The sequence below is a fragment of the Arachis hypogaea genome, chromosome 19 (genome assembly GCF_003086295.3).
Source record: "Arachis hypogaea cultivar Tifrunner chromosome 19, arahy.Tifrunner.gnm2.J5K5, whole genome shotgun sequence".
Lineage (NCBI taxonomy): Eukaryota > Viridiplantae > Streptophyta > Magnoliopsida > Fabales > Fabaceae > Arachis > Arachis hypogaea.
The window spans coordinates 244,259-257,707 of NC_092054.1; the positions used below are offsets into that span (position 1 = coordinate 244,259).

The window sequence follows — 13,449 nt, forward strand, 5'->3', positions numbered from 1 at the left end:
TACTCTCTATGGGTTGGGAGACACTCCAATAAAGCCACTAGGATTCATACCCCTGCACACGACTTTTGGAAAATGGGTAAAATCCAAAACTCTGAGCATCGACTTCATAGTCGTCGATGTGGGGTCAGCCTATAATGCTCTAATAGGCAAGACCACCCTAAATCGGCTCAGAGCAGTGGTGTCTACTCCCCACCTTTGCATGAAATTCCCAACGCCAGAGGGAATAGCAACCATCAGGGGAGATCAGAAACTGGCAAGGAAATGCTACAATGAAAGCCTGAACCTAAGAGGAAAGGGCAAGAAAATTCACACCATAGAGCTCGGAGGAGTTAGAGCCAAGGAAGAGTTGCAACCACAACCAGTGGGAAAAACTGAAGAGGTACAGGTTGGAAAAGAGGAAGAAAAAATACCAACATAGGAGCCAATCTGAAAGAAGACATGAATCAGGAACTTATAAGGCTCCTACAAGAAAATTCTGATCTCTTCACTTGGAAAGCCTCCGATATGCCAGGGATAGATCCCGAACTCATGTCGCATAAACTTTTAGTTTACCCCGGATCGCGACCTGTTCAGCAAAGAAGACGGAAGCTTGGACCCGAAAGGGCTCAAGTGGTGGAAAAACAAGTACAAGCCCTCCTAGAAGCCGGCTTCATCAAAGAGGTTAAATATCCGGCGTGACTGACAAACGTGGTGCTGATCAAAAAGCAAAACGGCAAGTTGAGGATGTGCGTCGATTACACTGACCTGAACAAGGCGTGTCCCAAAGACCCATATCCACTTCCAAACATTGATACCTTAGTAGACTCCAGCTCAGAGTATCAGTACTTGTCGTTCATGGACGCATACTCGGAATACAACCAAATTCCGATGTACAAGCCGGATCAAGAAAAAACATCCTTCATCATGCCTAGAGCAAACTATTGATATGTGGTCATGCCTTTTGGGTTGAAAAATGCTAGAGCCACATATCAAAGGCTGATGAATAAGGTGTTTGCTCCTCACCTTGGAAATTTAATGGAAGTTTATGCGGACGACATGCTAGTAAAAACCAAGGATGAGACTGACCTCTTGGCGGACCTCTCGTAAGTCTTCAACACCATAAGGTTGCACAGGATGAAGTTGAATCTCGCAAAGTGCACCTTCGCGGTAGAGGCTAGAAAATTTCTGGGATTTATGCCGACACTAAGGGGGATTGAAGCAAACCCCGACAAGTGCAAGGTAGTCCTAGAAATGAAAAGCCCGACTTGCCTAAGGGAGGTCCAGCAGTTGAACGGCCGACTTGCAGCTCTCTCCAGGTTCTTGGCAGGATCAGCATTAAGATCCCTACCACTCTTCTCTCTACTAAGGAAAGGATGCCAGTTCGAATGGACTCCTGAGTGCGAAGAAGCATTTCAGAATTTCAAAAAGTTTTTAAGCCAAACTCCCATTCTGGCCCGACCTAGAATCGGGAAAGAACTCGTCCTATATTTGTCCGTAGCAGACAAAGCTGTAGCATCAGCTCTAATACGGGAAGACGAGGTCGGGCAGCATCCTGTATATTTCACCAAAAAAGTTCTACAAGGCCCTGAATTAAGGTATCAAAAACTGGAGAAGTTTGCGTATTCCTTAATAGTAGCCTTACGAAGGCTACGACCTTATTTTCAAGCCCACACAATAAGGATACGAACGAACTAGCCCATGAAGCAAATCCTTCAGAAGACGGATATTGCAGGTAAAATGGTTAAATGGGCAATAGAGCTCTCAGAGTTCGTTTTGAAGTACGAAACTCGGACGGCAGTCAAAGCCCAATGCCTCACTGACTTCGTAGCAGAATATGCAAGAGATCAAGAGGAAGCCTCCACAACCTAGGAGCTGTACGTGGATGGGTCCTCCAACAAAGTGGGAAGCGGTGTAGGCATAATCTTAGTCAACCAAGAGGGAACTCAAGTAGAAGCCTCCTTCAAATTCGAATTCCCAGCTTCCAACAATCAGGCAGAGTATGAAGCCTTGATTGCGGGATTGAAGCTGGTAGAAGAAGTCGGCGCAACCAAATTAGTTGTGTTCAGCAACTCTCAGGTGGTGACCTCCCAAATAAATGGAGAGTACCAGACCAAAGACCCCAACATGAAGAGGTACCTAGACAAAACCTTGGAGCATCTTAGACGTTTTGCAGAGACCGAAGTTAAACACATAACTTAGGATCTCAATAGCAGAGCAGATGCCCTCTCCAAGCTAGCTAGTACCAAGCCAGGAGGGAACAATAGAAGCCTGATATAAGAAATTCTCCAGGAACCCTCTGTCTCAAAAACAGAGGCCAAACAAGACGTCCTTGAAATATCTGGATTCGACCTCGGATGGATGAACCCACTAATCGAATACATGAAATTCGACATCCTACCCAAAGAGAAAAAAGAAGCCAAGAAAATCCGAAGGGAAGCACAGAATTACATCTTGGTGAAAAATATCCTCTATAAAAGGAGAATATCCACACCACTGCTGAAGTGCGTCCCGACCTCAAGGACGGTTGAAGTACTAGAAGAGGTCCAAAATGGTATCTGCGGAAACCACCTCGGGACAAGGTCATTAGCCAGGAAAGTCATCCGAGTTGGGTTCTATTTGCCGACCTTACAGAAAGATGCCACCAAGTTCGTAAGAAGTTGTCAGCCATGCCAAATGCATGCGAACTTTCACGTCGCTCTCCCCGAGGAGCTCATTAGCATAACTTCTCCATAGCCCTAGTCATAACTTATAACTTATAAGTGTCAAATTCTTAATAGTTGAATTAATTGATTCGATTATAATTGAATTAAATAGAAAATACTAAAAGATCAATATTTTAAATTAAAAAATAGAGTTATAATTCAAACATAAGACAAATCAAAATAATAATTTTCGGACAAAAATAAAACATTTTACACATTATAAACAAAATTAAAACTTAGTAGAAAGGACAGACGTTAGAAAATAAGAGCGCTTTCCTGCTTTACCATGCATTAGAATATTTAATACGATTGAAAAAGAAAATTGGAAAAATAACCTGACCTCTGAGTCTCTGACCTGGTGGCACTTTGGTCCTTCTCCGCTCTCTCTCACGCGTCTTCTTTCTCTCCCCCTTCTCTCTCAATCGAGCTCACATGAACCAGGTATCTATGTATTTATTTACACGATCTTTTTCTGTTACTGTTACTGAACTCTTTGCAAAGCCAACTTCAACTATCATTACTATTTCAGTTTCATTTGGGAATCCCCTTTTTCGCCAACGAACTTGTTTGATTCTCAAGTTCCACCCAGCTTCCTTCTAGTGCCGCCAAGTATGGATCTTTGCGACTTTGCCTTCACTTTAATATTTTCAAACTCCTTTATTAAATCAATCTCTCTCTCTGTGCCAAAACTTCATTTCAAGCTACTTTCTATTGATTGATGTTGACTCTGTGATCTTAGGCTCTGTTGCGCTCTTGGTGAAACGATGTAATGTGCTTGTCAGTGGATTTAATTGAAATTGATTTCTTATATGCATGCATATTTGCTTATTGTCAGGTAGGGACTAGGGATGAGGGGTTTCATTCACCATTTTCAATACTTAGCTGAAACTCTCTCTTTGTATTACCCGGAGAATTCATTGCCCTTGCTTTTTGCTTATTTCCTTGAGGAGTTTATTGGCTTCCTCTTCTGCCAGATCATGCTTGCTTAAGCTCTTAAGTTGAGATCAGTGTTTGACAAAGTCAACTTGACATCCATCACTCAGAAAGAAAGACAGAAGCAGAAATGTAAATTGTCTGATTGGGCGACCTTCCATCCAAGTCGAATTTGCTGCGATCTGATCTGGGATATTGTTTGCAGAATTTACAATGGACTCTATTCAAAATAAAGTTCATTACTGTTGTGTTTCTAAGGGTAATCACATCCTGTACGCATATAATGGTGGAGACCAAGAACTTGAGAATGTGGCAACCTTGTGCTTGGAGATGGCTCCTCCTTTCCACAGGTGGTATTTTGAGACCCTAGGTAGAAGGACTTACGGATTTCTCATGGAGGAAGGGCATGCTTACTTTGCAATTGTTGATGAAGGTGTCGGTAACTCTCAAGTTCTTCGGTTTTTGGAGCATGTCAGGGATGAATACCGAAAGCTAGCTAAAAAGGGTTCGAGGGGCAAATTACAAAACACGAATTCAACTCACATTCAGGAAAAACTGGTTCCTGTCATTCAGAATCTGATTACTTCATTGGAGAGTGTCTCACATGGCAGCAATCGGAGGGATCGAACTTGCTCATCTTTTCATGCCAACTTGTCTCCTTCACCAAGTAACTTGAATAGACAAATTGAAGGTGCTAGTTCAACAAAAGCTCCTCTATTGGGAAAATCTAGCAAGCCAGAGAAAAAGAAAATAAAGGATCATGTGATTGCTATGAGAGATCTTGAGTTAGAGGAGCATAGAAAATCCACAGACAGAGGACCAAAGGCTGATTTAGGAAATCTGGATTGCATTAGCCAAGGTGGTGCAGGTGCATCGCCCTCTTTGCAAAAGGATATGGGTTCAATGAGGATGAGATCAGGCCCTCAAAACATTCGCAAGAAATGGTGGCACCAAGTACGCATTGTTCTAGCAATTGATGCAGCTGTATGTATAGTATTATTTATCATCTGGTTATTTATATGCCGTGGCTTATCCTGCATTCGATAGAGTTAAATCCCTTATGACGTAACTCTGTTTAAATTATTATCACGTTGGAATTGAGATCTTCCATGCATGATCTGATCAACAACAGAGATCAGTTTCTCTGTGGAGCATGTTGGTGGAAGTTACATATTTGTCTTCTCACAGAGACGTTTTCTGCTTATAAGGCATGTGCTTCCTTCTGGTCACCCATTTATCGCCATTTTAATTCAAATGTTCACTGTACAGCTTCACCTATTTTTAAAGTGCATGTATATGAATTTTGGATATTGGGAAGAATTTAAAGTGATTATTAGTCTATTTAAAGTATATCTTTTTTAGGTAATTATTGTTTTCTAGTATAGAGGACTACTATTATCAAGTACCTTTTTTGTTAAACAATAAACTTGCTTGAGAATTTTATGTTTTAGCCTGAATCAAACCTTTCTTAAGATCAAATTTGTTGCTAGTGGTATTATCCTTTCATTTGATGGACTCATTTTACAGAACATTACTGGTACTAGTTTTAGAACTCGTAAATATAATTGATAATCAGAACCGTAGGACCTTATTTTTAATCCTTTGTGTTAAAGGTGTTTGATGGACTGATTCAAATAAAATCATCAATTGTTGGAATGTAGTATAGACTGGATTAAATATTCACAATTCAAAGTTAGATGTATATATTGAATAACTTTGACTGGTGAACCCAACATTTTATAATTAGCGTTTTCCCTCAGTTTCATCATCAGAACTGTGCTGGGTCAAATAATCCAGCGAGGTCGTGGCCTTCTTATGTCTTTTCTATTGAGCATGTCCTTGTTATACCTATGAAGAAGTCAAGATTACTTGTGAATTTTGATATGCAACTTGAATTCAATATCTCAGTGGCTTACATGTTATGATATATGGAGTGAAAAGTTTGATGAGTTTCAAGTCGGGGATTAGTGAAAGAATGAATACCACCATTCAGACATAAAATACATTAAAGTGGTTCATGAAAACTCAAGGATTCCCCAAAACAATAATTCTTAAGCTTAGATTATATGTGGTAGTGTTTGACTTCTGTCTCGGAATAAAAATAACAATTATATTTACTGTCATATTAGTTGTGTTACTTTGCTTTGTTTATATATATTTATAATTTGCTAGTACTCAGAACAATTAAGTCTGAAAGAATTTGAAGATCGCATGCTGATATAGAGGAAACTGCGAAATAGAGATTCCTATGGTAAGGTTTTGAATTGTATTATGATGGCTTAGAGTTGACAGGTACTTTCTTTTACTATAGTTGGTGAAACTTTACTCGCTGATGAATTGCATTGTCTTGAATTCAAGAAGTTGAGTTAATAAGAAATTAAGAATTAGTTTAGTCGGCATTTCAGAAGAATGAATTGCTCGAATAAGGATGTGGGTCTAAAGAGACATATAAATTATAAAATTTGATTTAGTTTACTTGCGAGAGATAGGTTTCATTTGGAGCTTTAATGACAAAGTCTTGGTTTTACTATTTCTATGATGAGCTCATGTTTAATACTTCAACTCTATTGTGTGTGTAAGTTAGCAAAGAAACCAAACTCTATTTTTAAATTTTAGATTTTTTTTATTGGGGTTCTAATAAATAAATTGGCAGATATTATCAACAGAGTATTTAAATAACTGCTAAGAGTGTCGTCAATTTTAGTAAACTAGTTTCATCATGTGGCCAAGAAGCTTACAGCTCAACTAGAATCGGTCCCAAGTCTTTTAAAACTTTGTTCAAAGTTAGATCCTTCACATGCCAGCATTTCTTCCCCTTTATGACATACCTTTACTTTGCAAATGGCAATTAGTTTCGTGTCTCTAGGATGAACTAAAAGTCCATAATAATAAGCAATATTGCTGTAATCTTGGGTTCACAATAAAGCCTACATTTGATAACCATTTAAAACCTAAGTATTGTAAAATCATACGTTGATCTGTTATCTTGCATAGGATCTACCATGAAGTTGAGTCCATATTAGCATTTCTCTTAATAATGAACTGATCTTTCCAATTGAAGAAGACTATCATATATTACCCCCCTCATCAAACACTAGTTAGTATTGATGGTTGATGATAGAGTTGAATTGCATCAATTAAAAGTGAGGAACTGTTACTTTACCCTATTGAGGTACTTGCATTCGGTTTTAACTTTTAACCCAGCATGCCAGAGGCCCAGCAGCAGTAAAGTACTTTATATGAAGAGGGGAAAAGATCAAACAAAAAGGTTGTGATTTTATTTTATTTTTTATACTCATGTATCAGAATAGTATGAGCAAAGTTTTGGGGTACAGTAAGGCGATAGATTGTGGTGTTGTCTTCTCTGTTTGTCTTGGGCAGCGTAACCTTCAAATGAGAGAAAAGCTAAGGAAGAAGGTGTGGTGTGTGAGAGAGCACTTGGTATTGGTCCACTTCAAATACATACACACCTAGTATTATTATTAGTCTTTCGTATCATAACATCAATAATAACAATTAGTTATATACAGTAGTTATCCATGCCTTGCTTCATGGCCACTTCTTTCTTCCCTATCTTTAATCTGTTGGTTTCTTTTCGGAAAGAGAAAGGCTCCTTTATTTATTTATTTATTGTTGGATCGGTGTGGTTTTGTTCTGTTGGTTCTTTGGTCTTATTTACTGGGTGGCGCATCATTATTACACATACAAGTAAAAGCAAATTGATTCTTTTCTTGTTTGCTTGGGGTGGGGGCATCATGGCTTCAAGTTCTAAGGTTTGATGATGCAACAAGTGTCGTGCTTCCCTTAACCTTAGCTTTATTTATGTCACATGTCCTACGCCTTTTTCATTAACTCCACGGATTAAGTGGGAGGTAGACATGAATTTGCAACCAATTGTGAATGGCATTTCCACGTGACTCGTTATTAGCTAGGTAGCTTCCATAATTTGATGCATCGATGATCGATACACTTAATTAATTCATTGAGATTTCTATATAAACAAACAGGCAGGCCCTCCTCACCTGGGACACATTGAAGTTATAATTATATTATACTTATCCTGTGATTGCGATGAGATGAGATGAGATGAGAGGAGAGGGACCATTGACCAAATCCAATGAGGTAACAGCCAGCAATGTCTCTAACTTGTCATTCAAATGCAATTGCTCCCTGATTTGCAACCACCACCCACTAATATTGTTGTTGTATCTTAAGAGCCTTGCCAGCGGATCCTCTTCAATCTTAGTTATTAGTCCACCGCTTGCGTAATATTAAATTGGATTGGAACAAATTAAGGCACTGGGGTCAAGCACAACTGCTACTAATTAACATGATACAACGTAACCAACAAATTAAGTGCAACATAGATTCATGAATATGATGTAGGGCTTGTTTGGGTGAGCTTTTGAGAAAAGATCTTTTTTTGAATTATCTTTTTTTAAAAGATCTTATAGAGAAGTAAAAGTAATTTTATGTTTGGATATCTCATGTAAAAAGGTCTTTTTATTTATCAATTATGTTTGGGTATAACAATATAAAAGTACTTTTTTGTTCATTTATTACACGAAAAACATTTTTTTTTTAAGGAAAAAAGATATTTTAAAAAAAGATGTAAATTACAGCTTCTCAAAAAAGATCTTTTTTTAATTTTACTAGTGCTTTTACTTTTACTACTAGAAATTTGCCAAACACGTTAAAAAATAAAAAAAGATCTTTTTTCATTGAAAAAAAGATCTTTTTTTAACAAAATAATGGCGCCCAAACATGCACGTAGTGTGTCATATTGCGATGTAGCTCGTGAGCCTTGCCTAGACTCACTCTCGTTCACAGTAATGCTTTCTTGTAGTGACATCGTTTGATGTAGGCCATAGCAGAGACTACGAATAAATTATCATTTATACCCATAAAAGATATAGATGTTGACAAATGTACCTATATAAGAATAAAACGACAATTATAACTACGGAAGATAGCTTCCGTGTGCCAAGAGTACTCGGACGTTGGTTACATAATTGATCCGATAGGGTATTCTTGGCACATAAAAACTATCTTCCGTGTACAATTATTATTTTATTCTTATATAGAGATACATTTGTCAGCATTTATATTTTTCATGGATACAGAGAGTATTCAAAGAGCAGCAGGAGATACATATTACATAGGACATGAATTTATTTCGAATAAGGATGTGTTATCTGCTAAGTAGAAATGAAAGCAAAGTGTGTGTGTGTGTGAAAAGCGGCAGGAGCGGAAATGGAAGTATATAAATATAAATAACATTAAAAAATGATATAGACAGAGAGAGAGACAGACAGTACCGAATACAAAATAATACAGTACTGTACATGTAAAAAGAATCGGTGATTTTGTTTGATAGCAGAAAAAATCTATTGTATAACGTATAGTAGTAGCAGCAGCCTAGTAGGGTATAGAAGTGTGAAAAGAAATATAAGGGATAAAGGTAGGACCAGCCCCTTGAAGGTTGTAGTATTACAATAGTATACAACGACCTGCTCCTACAGGCTACAGCTACTGAATTTAAAGATTGAGTGTGTTGTGTAAGTGTGTCACGCTCACACTCAAACACATGTTAGTTTCATTTTGATATTCTTCATGTATAAACATGTGTATCTCTGCATCACAACTTTAATCATAAATGTTTCCGCCATTACCATTACTTACGACACAGTGTGTGTGGAATGGTGAATGAATGCATGGGTAGTCTCTCAGCTCAGCTGTATTAGCGGCTATACACTAATACTACTCTCGCCCTCATCCTTCTCGTGATTACCATTTCAACCTTTTACTTTCCCCCCTTCTCTCTCTCTCTCTCTCTCTCTCTCTCTCTCGCTGTTCAAACTTCAAACCCTAGTCTTGGGGCTATTCACTCTTGCACGCCTATCCTCAATGCTCACACCTCTTCGTTCCAGGTAATTTCTCTAACTTTTCCCATTCTTCATTGTCTTGTTTTTCAATTAGTTTTCGGTCATGGGGATTATGTGTCTCTCATCGTGCAATTATTTTTAGCTTTGATTTAATTGAAAGCTCAAGTTTTTTTTTTGGAGGGTGGAAGGGGGGAGGGTTATCTTTTCTTCTGCGCTTTTAATTTTCAAGCTTGCATTTAATTCGATCGCTGGAAATGAAATCAATTAAATGAATTTTTCTTATTGCTTCGACGACTCTAGGTTTGCTGTTGTATATGTTTAAATTCAACTCTAATTTTAATTGGAAATATGATCGCAAAAGTTTCAGGTTGGGATGGTTCGTTAAGTGGGAGGAGTTGATCAAATGGTTCTGCTTAGAAGTGTGACGGAAGAGTGAAGTGGCAGTTGTTTGGATCATCTGATCAGGTACATCTATCCAATATGGAGGCTTCTTCCAGTACATGTGAGATAGTGGAGTCAAGCGAAGATATTATTTCTGAGTTCAAAGTGGCTGAAAAACCTGAGTGTAGTTATGCCAACAAATCAGGGAAAAAGTATTCTATCGAGGATGATATTAATCGTCTTTTCCAGGGTATTGACATTCAAAGTTCATCTAGAGGTCTTGGTGCATCACGCTCACACAAGAGTGCTCTTAAGAGGCCAATAAAAGTTAGTTCAGCTCAGGCCTCAGGAATCGGCATCTCCGAATCTGTTAGTTTGAAGCAGGCATTTAGAGGCTTGTGCATTTCTCAGGCGTCGGAAATGGCTGCTTTGAAGAGACTCTCAAAGCCATGCAGTTCGTCACGAGTATCAGAGGCTGGCAACATCAAAAAGTTATACACAGCAGTTGTAGATGAGGGCAAACAGAACTTGCTGGAAATCTCCCTGGTGCCAGAGGCATCTGCCCATTCTGATAAATTGCCCAGGGTCTCGATATCCATATCAAATTCAAGTGCTAATCATTCTGTTCCCTTGGCTGATGCCACAAACCTGAAAGAAACTACAACCAGGCTTGCTTCTCGAGATCAGATTGTTCCTCTTCCATCAGAAGTTGAAGGTGAAAAACCGACAATTGCAAATTTTTCACCGACTGCTTGTGCAAATGAGATTGTGCTGGAGGGCAGAATGGATCCTGCTGCTGCTCACAGTTTTTCAATGGCAGATAAGGGACACAAAGCAAATATACTTTGTGTGTCTTCTCCTTCCTGCTCTAGTACTGGTGATGGAGTGGATAAACCCACAAGCAGCCATACATGTTTAGCAAAGTCAATAGTCAGTAGCAAGAACTTCTTTAAGAAAAAAGTAAAGCAAGATGTTTGTTCTGCCTCAAGCAGCTCCACTCCATGCCTGAGAAAAGTTGACAACAATTTGGGATCGATTGCAAATACTTTGGACAAAGAAACAGACAATTCTGATTTGAAGCATGAAACAAAAGGAAACCAAAAGCTGTCTCCCAGCAGTTCAAACGGTAGCATTGAAATTAACTCAATCAATTCTGAGAAGGACTCATGCAAACCTGGTTTCACGTTAAATTGCAACAAGAGAACCAAATTTCAAGTGACAAAAGTTGATGAGAAATCAAGATCAAAGGAAAAGGGTGAGTTCTCCCAAAGCTCAAAAAGTAGCATTGGTGAGTATAGTAGTAGCACAAGCATCAGCGAGGAGAGCAATCTAAGTGGTTCCAGTCGCATTGGCTACAGGCCTCATATGTCAAAACATCTGAGATGGGAAGCTATTCGAGCTGTTCAGCAGCATGGTAATTTAAGTTTGAGGCACTTTAAGCTGCTAAGGAAGCTTGGTAGCGGGGATATTGGAACTGTTTATCTTGCAGAACTAATTGGGACAAACTGCCTTTTTGCCTTAAAGGTGATGGACAATGAATTCTTGGCAAGCCGGAAGAAAATGTTCAGGGCTCAAACTGAACGAGAGATCCTACAGATGCTGGATCATCCATTTTTTCCTACCCTATATTCCCATATCTCCACAGATAAGCTTTCTTGCTTGGTCATGGAGTATTGTCCAGGTGGTGATCTGCATGTATTACGGCAGAGGCAGCCATATCGGAGTTTCTCAGAACAAGCAGCTAGGTAGGGTTGATGGGCTATCTTCAGCCTTTCTTATTCATCATTTAAAGATATCTATTATTTTGACGTTCAATATCGTCCACATAGTGTAGTATTTTGCACTTGCGTTCTCAAGCTACTTTTCTTTTTTTTTTTTTTTTTCTCAAAAGAAGTGCAGTTGTAATTCGTTGTAGCATTCATCGACTCTGGTTATGCTGGCTCATTCTCAGGTTTTATGTTGCTGAGGTTCTTCTTGCCTTGGAGTACTTGCACATGCTGGGAGTTGTATATCGAGATCTAAAGCCAGAAAATATCCTAGTGAGAGAAGATGGCCACATTATGCTGACAGATTTTGACTTGTCACTGAGATGTTCCGTGAATCCAACGCTAGTGAAATCATCTTCTCCGGAGGAGGTGGATGGAACAAGAAAAATGTCAAGTCCATGCTCAGATGCCAGCTGCATTCAGCCTTTCTGTCTCCAACCTGATTGGCAAGTCTCCTGCTTTACTCCCATTTTAATATCTGGCGGAGCGAAATCTCGAAAAACAAAGGCTGATGCTCAGGTTGGTCCACTGCCACAGCTCGTGGTGGAGCCTATTAGCGCTCGATCTAACTCCTTTGTTGGAACCTATGAATATCTTGCTCCGGAGATCATCAAAGGTGAGGGTCACGGGAGTGCTGTGGATTGGTGGACTTTCGGTATATTTTTGTTTGAGCTTTTGTATGGTAGGACTCCCTTCAAGGGCCAATCAAACGAGGATACGTTATCCAACGTTGTGTCGCAAAGCCTTAAGTTCCCAGGCGCTCCTATTGTCAGTTTCCATGCTAGAGATTTGATCAGAGGATTGTTGATAAAGGATCCTGAAACTCGGTTAGGTTCTGTCAAAGGAGCTGCTGAAATAAAGCAGCATCCCTTCTTTGAAGGACTGAACTGGGCTCTAATACGATGTGCAGCGCCACCAGAGCTCCCCAAATTTCGTGATTTCGGAAGTCGTGCTCCATCTATGGCTGCTCAGAAGGAGAATGCAAACGATTTAGAGGACACAGAAGATTGTGAGGAGTTTGAGTTGTTTTAGTTTGACTCGTCTTTGCTACTCCCCCCTCCTGGCCCTTTTCTTTCATCTTTCTTCCTTATTTCTTATTCCATGTAACACTTAATCTATATATAGCAGCTTATAGCGTTAATGTAATTCAAACAGATAGATTAGTATATAAAGGAAACATGGGAATTTCTTTAGTTTTACCTCTCATACTATCAATGATATCTCTCTCTTGTTTTGTATCCGGCCCTGGATTCTGTACAATTTTATGTTATTACATTCCTAAGTCATATCTACTAATCCATTTTTTCTTTGAGCTAGCATTAAAACAGGGGCGGAGCATGTTTTTGTGCCACTTCGATTCATTTCTCTGCATCAGGAAGGAAAAGGTTCAGCATAAGAATTTGTTCAGCTTTGGACGTATTATATTATGTTGAATGTCTTTCTCTGGTCTAATGTGAAATATTAATGATGCAGGATACTTGATGTGGACATCCTTAATATAACCTGGATTGGATGCGAACCAAAGACCAGGACATGATCAGAGTCAACTGGAGAACATAACAGCAGAGTGATGGATGCTTTCTTTTTTTAATTTTAAAAAGAAAAAGGATCTTCAATCTTCAATGTTATATGTTTTAAATAGCTTGAGTCCATTTTAAATGCAGTGATAGAGATGCAGAGTTTTAAACTTTTAATGGATTAAGTTTGAAGACAGTAGGTGTAAGTTTATAATTAATTTAGTAGAACTCGGCCCATAAGGCAGCACAGAGAGAGCGGAGTGAGTGAGTAGACAACACAGAGACA

General features: G+C 39.0%; 2 protein-coding genes across 7 annotated transcripts; both read left to right on the forward strand.

Moving 5' to 3' along the window:
• Nucleotides 1-2,931: 2,931 nt before the first annotated feature.
• On the forward strand, nucleotides 2,932-4,980 carry LOC112752081 (phytolongin Phyl1.1). Of its 3 annotated transcripts, none has more exons than XM_072228672.1 (3): nucleotides 2,932-3,122; nucleotides 3,211-3,290; nucleotides 3,421-4,980. In XM_072228672.1, exon 3 carries the CDS (start codon nucleotides 3,828-3,830, stop codon nucleotides 4,659-4,661), a length of 834 nt encoding a protein of 277 aa, XP_072084773.1. In that variant the 5' UTR covers nucleotides 2,932-3,122; nucleotides 3,211-3,290; nucleotides 3,421-3,827; the 3' UTR covers nucleotides 4,662-4,980. The 3 variants fall into 3 exon arrangements, with proteins under 3 accessions (XP_072084773.1, XP_025657255.1, XP_025657256.1); XM_025801470.3 differs by having other exon boundaries at nucleotides 3,517-4,980; XM_025801471.3 differs by lacking the exon at nucleotides 3,211-3,290 and having other exon boundaries at nucleotides 2,980-3,122; nucleotides 3,517-4,980.
• Nucleotides 4,981-8,796: 3,816 nt separating this feature from the next.
• LOC112752079 (serine/threonine-protein kinase D6PKL1) lies at nucleotides 8,797-12,884 on the forward strand. Of its 4 annotated transcripts, none has more exons than XM_025801468.3 (3): nucleotides 8,797-9,544; nucleotides 9,861-11,625; nucleotides 11,832-12,884. In XM_025801468.3, exons 2-3 carry the CDS (start codon nucleotides 9,980-9,982, stop codon nucleotides 12,676-12,678), a joined length of 2,493 nt encoding a protein of 830 aa, XP_025657253.1. In that variant the 5' UTR covers nucleotides 8,797-9,544; nucleotides 9,861-9,979; the 3' UTR covers nucleotides 12,679-12,884. The 4 variants fall into 4 exon arrangements, with proteins under 4 accessions (XP_025657253.1, XP_025657251.1, XP_072084772.1 ...); XM_025801466.3 differs by having other exon boundaries at nucleotides 9,867-11,625; nucleotides 11,772-12,884; XM_072228671.1 differs by having other exon boundaries at nucleotides 9,867-11,625.
• The last annotated feature ends 565 nt before the right edge of the window (nucleotides 12,885-13,449 follow it).

Excerpts from the sequence above, each read along its gene's own strand:
- LOC112752081 (XM_072228672.1), top strand. The coding sequence starts at position 3,828 with ATGGACTCTATTCAAAATAAAGTTCATTACTGTTGTGTTTCTAAGGGT.
- LOC112752079 (XM_025801466.3), top strand. The coding sequence starts at position 9,980 with ATGGAGGCTTCTTCCAGTACATGTGAGATAGTGGAGTCAAGCGAAGAT. Across the intron at positions 11,626-11,771 it reads TTCTCAGAACAAGCAGCTAG|AAGTGCAGTTGTAATTCGTT; the intron begins GTAGGGTTGATG and ends TTTTCTCAAAAG.